Source organism: Tympanuchus pallidicinctus, unplaced genomic scaffold (assembly GCF_026119805.1).
Source record: "Tympanuchus pallidicinctus isolate F22 unplaced genomic scaffold, pur_lepc_1.0 scaffold10, whole genome shotgun sequence".
In the NCBI taxonomy this organism is placed as follows: Eukaryota; Metazoa; Chordata; class Aves; order Galliformes; family Phasianidae; genus Tympanuchus; species Tympanuchus pallidicinctus.
This window is the reverse complement of record NW_026294619.1, coordinates 3,764,490-3,773,611: the sequence shown is the minus strand read 5'-3', so window position 1 is coordinate 3,773,611 and position 9,122 is coordinate 3,764,490. Positions and strand designations below refer to the sequence as shown.

The following is a 9,122-nucleotide window of genomic DNA, read 5'->3' as shown; positions in this document are numbered from 1 at the left end:
GTCTTGTCAAAATAAACCAGGCTCTCCTTTTTTAATTTCTAAACTCAGGATTAACTGAAATCTAAGGTAGCATAAGTAACCCTTATACTGGAAACCACACTCCCCCAGGGAGATTCCTGAATATATCTAAATCAGGCTAAAAAAGGAGTTTGCTCATAGTGGTACACTACACTATTTTGTGTCAATAGACTTTAGATGACTGAAAGTGAGGCCAAATGAGTCCACAGTTGGATAGCTCCAGAGGACATTAAAAATACAAACGGCCAACAGAGGGATTTTCAGGAATGCCTATTCAAATGTGGATCCTAAAAAATCTTTTTAAAATTGGCTTTTTTCCCTTCAGTATGAAATTTGGCTAACAAAAGGCAAGGCTACCACTATATGTGGAACATATGAATAAAGAGAAAATCCAATCTATCTCCTAACGAAAGCAAGTCGTTCACTTCAGTTCTGTTTATACTGAAGCTTTAAATATCCTTAGTAACAGGACTTTCACAGTGCCTCTCTTGAAAAGACGCCTCTTCAGCTCAGCTTGCTTGCCACTAGGGTGGTTCCTATAGGCAAATTGTCTTCCTTTAACTTGCTTTTATTTAATTTTTTCTGTCCAGGAGATCAGCCTGATGATAGTCACAGAAACTAGTTCAAACAAGGTGATTCTTTAAACCAAAACTGAAGATGAGCTTTTACTGTAGCACCTAGATTTGCAGCTGAACTGAAGATGTTCTTCTTTGAACCAATATGGACCATGAGCTACTGGGGTAACTTCAGGCGCTGATAAACCTTGCAAGAGAAGTCAACAGGAAAACAGCACTGGTTTGCATTTCTCAGTTCCCTCCCCTCCACCCTATGTTGCAACAACCACCAATACGTGTCATTACTTTTAAATGATCTGGAGTCTTTTAAACTGAAAACATGGCTTTGAATTAAAGAAGTTATCTTAATAATTATTTTACATTAACCAAACCTTCCTTCACAGAGGAGGAACGTGCAGCATACACCAAACAGTAGGCTATATATCTCTCCAAATAATTCCTTTCCCTTCTTGAGGCTTACAGCTTTTGAAAATACCACACTTCTCCACCTTCTCAGGTGTCATTAAGACAAGTCTCACAGATGAAGCATTTAAAACCTATACTCATTGTTCATCCCCTCCTGCCAGACCTGTTGCCCAGTTCCCCGTTCATGTTGTTCTCTGAAACTGCTCATCCTTTTACTTGTATAGGTTCAAAAGCCAAGGTCAAAGGAGACTTCCAAGGCATGTCTGCACTGCATAGTGCAGTGATATCCAGAAAATCTGAAGGAGTGGTGAATGAGCCAGCACTGGCAGCACAGTGGAGAGATGAAAGAGTCATTTGAATAAAGCATCCTATCTTGACTCAGTGACTTTGAGAAATGGGGATTCACCTCTACTTTCCTTGAGTTTTGCTTCTGATATTCAATAATGCCTTGGCCGAAGTGTGTGTCTTTAACCTCATACTCAAATTCCACATTCTTTTCAACTTTTCTATAATTGCTGTGGACTCATCCTTTTTTTCCTTTCTATGTGGTAATCAGATAATTTACCCTACAAGTTGAAGTGATGACATAGCCAAAATGGCAGGACAGCAGGTATAGGGATATCACAAACTCATAGAATATCCTGAGCTGGAAGAGTCCCACAAGATTCATCAAGTCCAACACGTGACTCCACACAGCACCACAAAACATTCAAACCCTATGTCTGTGAGCTTTATCCAAATGCTCCTTGAACTCTGGGCAGGCTGTTCCATGCCCAGCGCCCTGTGGTGCAGCCCCTGTCCCTGACCCCCAGCTGCCCTCCCCTGACAGCTCCACGCCGTTCCCTCGGGCCCTGTCGCTGTCACACAGAGCAGAGCTCAGCGCTGCCCCTCTGCTCCCTGAGAGGAGCTGCAGCCGCCATGATACTTCCCCTTAGCCTCCGCACATATAATTATCAAACACATAATCGTCAAACGTATCATTGTCAAAACCACGCAGCTGGGTAAACAGTGTAAAGTACCACTTTTAAAAATACTTAAGGGGTCCTGATTTTTAAAGAAGAAGGTGTCAGGAACTAAAATAGGTGGTAACTTGGGTCACAGTATATGGCTCTTCTACATGAGAAGATTAATTCAGAGGGAACTCAGATGTGACTCTCCAGTGACTGGCTGACCACCACTAACTCCACATGCATAGCAAACTCATTAAGGACTTTTGTCTTTATGACAGAAGTGGTTTGCAGTGGGCGAGAGTGTTGAGTGCCCATGGGCCTGGATGTGAAGCAAAGTGGCTCTGACTTTGGCTCTGACTTCAGGGGCTGAGCAGCAACACCAAGTGCATACAGGACGTTGGATTTGCCTTCACTGTACTCATGCAGTCATTCAGCTGCCAGCCTGCTTCTTGTCTGAGTGGGTGTCTGGGAAAAGTGGGGGCCAGGCAGGCTTTCCTTGCCAGGGCTCCCTACAGCAGGGAGGTTCCCTAAAAAGGCCTCTTCAGTGGGAAGAACATGAGCTTCTAAAACACTTCTGAAGTGTGATTCATCTGACCCAGTTTAGGCTTCTGCTATAGGATGATCTGAATCACATCCTAGAAGTTCCCATTCCTCTTCATTATCTCCAAAGTGAGTCCAGGGTTATATTCGCAGACAGAAAGTGCGTGCTTGAACAGGGCGAGTTCTGTATCCCAAGGGCACACGTTGTGCGGGGTAGCAAGCAGATCTGAGCTCACGGCACACTAGTTTTGTTGAGAAGATGAGCCCCGGCAACATCTGAAGCTGGGGCAGAGACTCGTAAGCCCCATAGGCATATTCCAAAATGCTATAGCCTTGCTTCTCATTGCCTTGACATGGAGTTGCCATCAATGGTTTATGCCACCGACATCCCTTCCTCTGATCTGATGCCAATTGTTTTCTGCAGATCCACTTCTCACTTCTTTTACGATTGCATGGTTTGCCTTCTTTCCCTCCGCACACATCTTCTGAAGATGAATCTAATTTTTGTTATTTAATCCTTTGGTTTACTTCGCTGTCAGCTGGTGCTCACAACTCTTCCCAGTTTAGTATCTTCTCTGCATCTCATTACCGTGCAATGGTTTCCCTTTTCTAGACGATAAATCCAGAAGTAATATTTATACCTGCTTAACTCTAAAAGGCACTTCCCTTAAACTACACACAGATGTAGCTAGATAGATTCTCTTTGAAATGCTGTTTACTTTCCTTAAAAAAAAAAAATGGGGTGCTGGGAATTGCAATGATGTCATAGCAACTGAATATGATTATGCAGGAGTCTGCGCTGAGGGGTATTTCAGAAACTGTATCTATATCTGTATTTATTTGTATATGTGTGAATATTTGTATTCAGAATCTATTTAGCTATATTTACACTTACTAATAACCTAAGACTCTTTTTTGTGAGCAGTTTCACATTACAGTAAATTAGGAGTAACTCCATGGTGTAACTGAGAAGTTGATGTAGTGACATTAGTACTATGAAAGAGAACAGCATTTGACTGTGCCTCCTAGACACAGTAAATTAAATAAGCTAAATTTGAATTTTGGTAGATGAAATAAAAAATCCAGCAGTCTTTTTATATTTTTCACATGCTCAACATTCTCATGCTTTGCTTTAAACATTGTCTGGAATATTTTTTCAGAATGACAGATATAGCTACCCTGCTCGTATATATTCCAAGAAAACACCATGCTAAAACTTTCAAGACGTGTGCTTGGAGGTGTGTGTGTGCATTAATGTTCACTCCAACTCACTCATTGCCATGATCTGCCGTGCATGCAGACCCATACATTTTTGCCCCTATACATGCACAGGGATGGTTGTGTGTGAACATGCACATCTCCCTTACCATGGTTTTACAGAAATCAGTTTACAGAAATTTGCTGGCTGAGATCAATAGATGCAGAAATCACTTAGGCAGGGAAATTAATATAGAACTATAGAGAAGGGAGACAGATGACTTCTGTAGTGCTATTTAAATTTAAAAAAATAATAAATCTGTTGCAGGGGTATCATTTTCTGTGCCTACGCAAAGTCTATAGGATGGACTCAGGGGACAAGAGGGAAAGTTGTCCCGTTGTAGGGACAGGAAGACATTGCCATGGGGGTTTGTGCCTGCACGCACGGAGATGGCAGCGTGTGCATATATGTTTGCGGGTGTGCAGGGAGGGGGAGGGGGGGCTTCCAACAGCCATTTTAACATATTTTCCAACTCCCGTTTAGCTGACAGCTCCCACCTACGGTACGTCACCTGTGCATGAAGCACACAGCGTGCGGCGGCAAGAACCCCGCTCCCTCGTCTCCCCTCCGTGCCCACCCCGTGCTCCTCCATGTATAAATCCCACTCCCGACCGTGGCCGGGGGCTCGGGTGGGAGCGGGGCTGGGGGCTCCCGCCGCGTCCCCTCTTCCCAGTAGCCTCTGAAAGGCGTTGGGTAATTGGGTCCAGATTGGAGATGTTAATTATTCATGAGGCTGGCCAAGGGACCTGGGGGGGCTGCGGGGCTGGGCGTGGGGTGGGCCGGGGAGGGGACGAGTCGGGGAGCGCCGGGGAACAATTCTGGGCAGGGTGTAGGGAGAGGCGGCGGGTGCATGTGCGACGAGCGGTGGCTGTGGACCTTCTAGTCACTGCTCGCTGCCCTGGTGTGTGTGCGTGTGTGCGTGTGTGCGTGTGCGAGAGAGGAGAGAGAGGGAGGGAGGGAGGGAGGGAGCGGAGAGGGTGGGGGGGAGAGATAAGAGAGAGAAGAGGAAAAGCAGAGAGGAGAAGGAAGGAAGAAGAAGGAAGGAAGGGGACAATACGATCATGCTGTGCTGTATGAGAAGAACAAAACAGGTAGAACTGCAGATTTTTATATTTCTTTCTGCTAAGAAATCTCCCAGGCTCTTGGTTGCCCGTGGGGTGTGTGTCTGCCCGCATGTGTGAGGGGCTTGGGTAGGGGCTGGGGCAAGGGGGAGGACATTTCAGCTGCTTTCAGCAGATGTCTCTTTTGCAATTCTTTAGCATCTTGCGACTGAAGGCTCTTTTCACACCCTTCAGCGTGACTGCTTTGGTTTTCCTGGGCTGCTGATGTGGGGAGGGGGGTGGCCTGTGTCCACATTTGGGGAGCTACCAGCATCTCCCCATTACTATTAGCATTATTTTTTGCTTTAATTGTGATCAGATGCATTGCCTGGGATTTTCTCTCGGTGGTTCTGAGGGTGTGGATGTAGGGTGGGGGGTGGGGGGGGGGGGGAGGCTGGCAGGAAGCGTGATGAGATCTGGCTCTACCTTGGAGATAAAGGAAGCGATTCTTCATCATATGCCAAGAAAAGAAAGGATGCCTGGTGAGCCTTGATCCCTGGTCAGAGTGCTTTCTATTGCTCCTGGCTCTGATGAATGGGAGATGCTTTACGGGCATGTGCTGTGAGGTGGCTCGGAGAACAGGTGCATTCCTTTTTTTTTTTTGTCTTACAACAATCCGAGCAGGAATTAACTTGAAGATTTTTTTTTTTATTTTATTTTATTTTGCTTTTTTCTTTTTTCTCTCCCCTTCTTCCAACCTATGGTATAATGAAAAGTGTAATTAATTAATAACAAAAGCATTGGCCAGGAGAGGGGAGATGCAGCCTCTTTGCGGTACCCTTCGTAGTACAACCAGTTAGACAACTGTGCACCAGCTGGTGAGGAGACAGAGGACCACGCCTCTGCCAGCTCCGAACTCGGGTGGGATAAGAGAGGCTCACGGTGTGAACCTGTTGGAAACCAGTTCATTCTTTTCACTGGTTCCTCCTGGCTTTTCCTGTCAGGAAATCGGGTTGATAAGGAAATTCGGGCGGCGGCTTGATTGTCAGCGATGAAATTTTTGTATCTAAAATGATATATTTGAATGAAAAAAAAAAAAAAAAAGCTATATAATTCATTCCCACCTTCCCTGTTTTTATTTTGTATGAAAGTCCAAACCTGCTCCTTATTAAAAGAGCCCATTTTCATGGAGCTGCTTAGACTTTCTTGGGAGGATGTTGGATTTATTCAGGTAAAACTTGGAGGCAGGAGATGCCCCCAGATATCTTTATAAGGCATTTGGGGAACTTCCCCTAATTATAGGTTCAGAGGTAATGACAAAGAGCTTGGATCCTTGTTCTGAGAGCAAAGCTCAACTCAGTCTTGGGTGTGGAACCACAGTGGTTACTTTATATGTGCATACATTGATATATCCCTTACAATATAGCACTGCAGCACTCACGAGCCATAGCTTAGCACATTGATGCAAGAAGCTCCCATACTATAGAACAGTGCAGTGCTTAAAAAAATGCAGGGAAAGGTGTGTTTCTGAATGGAGAAACGTGTTATCAGATGAAGGAGTGATTTTGTAGAATAATGGGGAGGGGCAGGCAAGCAGGGTGGAAAGGGACCCTGCGTCATCTTGTGTTTTTCCCCATGCAGGTTTCAAATGCTCTGCAATTAATGATACGTTTGCTAAAATCTGGAGGGAGGGGGTGATGGCTGGGGGGAGAGGGGATCACACTGCAGCCAGCCAGCACAGCATGTTCAGCTGGCAGTTATGGGATGAAAAGAGCGGAGGAGGAAAAGGCAGGCAGACAGAGAGGCAGAGTGCAGAGGTTCACGGCAAATTTTAAGATAAAGTAAGTAGCATTGGAGTCTTCTGGAGTCAGAAAAAAACCTATTGGGGAATAATTTTGCCTCCACTTTCACAGGCTGAGCATTTGCACTCCTGATTCAAACTGCAACGTGCTGTTCTTTACATCTGCGTGCATCCGCTCCTATCACTCCGTATTCTAACATATTAAGAAATGCGTGGCATGCAGGTATCTGGATCACACGCGGTGCTCTCCCCCTGCCCTGTACATTAATCCACCGCATGGTACACACCCCTTTGCGCGTGCATGTGCAGCACACATCCGCGCTCTCTGATCGCTCGCAACCCTACTACACATATATGCACCAGCACACATGCTCTCGTTTGCACATGCTTTCTCATCGTTATGCGACCATACATCCTGAATGTGCCTGCCTGTGCATATTCCATGGATGTTTCTGGGCTTGGAGCCCAGCTCCCATTCCTATACCTCAATATACGCTGAAATTGCCGAACTGGCAATATAGCAATGCGGTCAGCGATGCTGGTGGTACATTAGAGGCATATTTAATTTGGAGAAGAAAAAGATTGCAGTTTTCAGCTTGGGCTCTTCCTATGCCCCCACCCAGATCTTTCATGGAAGGACAAAAAGGGAATGAGTTATCAGGACAGATCAGAGCTTCCATCGCAAAAAATAAGGACAGCTCACCTCATATTATTTTTTTAGGGGAAACCCCCGATGTCCCGCCTTTCTGGCAGCAAAAGAGCAAACCATTGAAGTTACAGGCTTGGGCGTGGAAGGAATCTCTTCACATTTGTGTCTAGGTGCGTCTGTATGCGTCTGTTCTCCCGCCCGTCGAAGACAAATGTGTTCACACACTTGCAGTTTGCAGATGATTCTTTCTTGTGGGTGCAATGCCAGCATGAGGAGCAAGGTATCTGACTGCACACCCATGAGAGATGTAGATAGCTTGGTGTTGTCATTTCTGCCCACAGCCAATTGCACCTCTGAATCCATGCCTGCAACATATTCAGCTAAAAAGAGGCATAACGTAAGGGCTGTGTCAGGCAGTTTCTGAAAAACTGAATGTAACCTTTCCTTCTGGCAAGAGATGCGGTCAGTAATTTGCAGGGCTGGGTAGTCAGATAGGTGTCTAGAAATGCGAGTGTTGTATGCACCGCATACTGGAACAGATGGGCGTGATGGGGGTATGTGCTCAGTATTGGATTGCATGAGTGATTAAACAATAACCCGCAAGCAGGTTTCCCACTTGTGGGTGAGATGAGTCTCATTCATCACCAGCCATATCCGACGGCTTCCCTCCCGCTCCGTCCTCCGCTCCGCGCCCAGTGCTGGCGAGCCTCGGCTGCAAAGGTTTAAACCTGCCACACCCATCGAATCAAAGGAGGGAGGGGGAGAGGCAGTCTGCATTTCTTTCCCCTTCCACACGAGCAGCATGAATAAACAGGGCTGTATCTCTGAAGAAGCCGCTTAATGCAATCGGAGAAAGCATTAGGGAGTGTTTTAGCAATTGCAGCCAGCCGGTGAGGTGTCTTGTCATTCCAGGAACTGCAGAGGTGAGCGGGAAGGAGGAAATGGAGAAAAAGAGAGAGAGGAAGATGCACGCGGAGTTAAGGGTGTATGGCCTCAGGATATTAAAATGTCTCAGATCTCATTTAGAATAACTTGATTATGCCGCACGATGCGGATGCTTCCAAACTTGCGAGGCATGGCTGTGCCTATAAACACCGAGATGGAGGGGGAAGAGGAAGGGAAAGCAAAAGGAAAAGTAAAGGAAAGGGGCTGTCCGCATTTCTCCTCTCTCCACTCACCAGCATGGTGTAAATGTCACCTCCAGCCACTGACTTCAGGGTAGGGGCATCTGCACCCTAGGAGAGCCAAGCCACTGCCCTGATTTTCTATGAGGCTCAGAGCCGTTTCTGCCCTGCTTCCAGTAAACAATTGCTGCCTGGAAGTTTAATTACTTCAGGTCCTTACTATTTCTTTTCCTGTGACAATACTACTGGGATTTCTCCTGAGAAGCATGTCTCCAGAGAAACACCCCTCCCATCTCCCTGTCCTCCTCCGCTGCCATTGCTGACAATTAAAGGCATTGATTTCTTCTCGATCGCGTAAAGTAAAGGTTCTTAATGGTGCAGACAAGCCCCTTCTTCAGCAAATGTAGGCAGAGTTGCCAGGGACAGAAGGACAGCCGTAATGCTCAAAAAGAGAGATGCCAGTCTGTTGATTGAAACTTCTTTTTGCCACTTGCTCCTGAGTTGGAATCCCCGGCGTCATGCAGCAGGCAGTACCACTGGTACCTACAGGCTATGGCCTGGTACGCTTGAGTCTTCTCCTGCTTAAGGCTTGATCTGACAGGAAGCTCTCCTGCTGTTGTATAGCTCTCACTGACATGAAGATGAAAGTGCACAGAGATTCCTCCTGAAGTCTGCTCTCACTTCAGGCCAGCTGTCATGGACTCTGTGATCTAGGAGCTGCCCTACACAGACACTGCATTTCTCCCTCCCCATTTCCCAGAG

At 46.3% G+C, this 9,122-nt stretch overlaps 1 protein-coding gene across 1 annotated transcript in view; it reads left to right on the top strand.

Annotated features, from left to right (window-relative positions):
* Positions 1-4,707: 4,707 nt before the first annotated feature.
* The window catches only part of GAP43 (growth associated protein 43), a 52,977-nt gene continuing 48,562 nt past the window's right edge, over positions 4,708-9,122 (top strand). Inside the window, exon 1 of the mRNA XM_052704599.1 lies at positions 4,708-4,837. Coding sequence (XP_052560559.1) covers positions 4,808-4,837 — 30 coding nt within the window. The 5' untranslated portion in view covers positions 4,708-4,807. The remainder of the gene's footprint in view (positions 4,838-9,122) is intronic.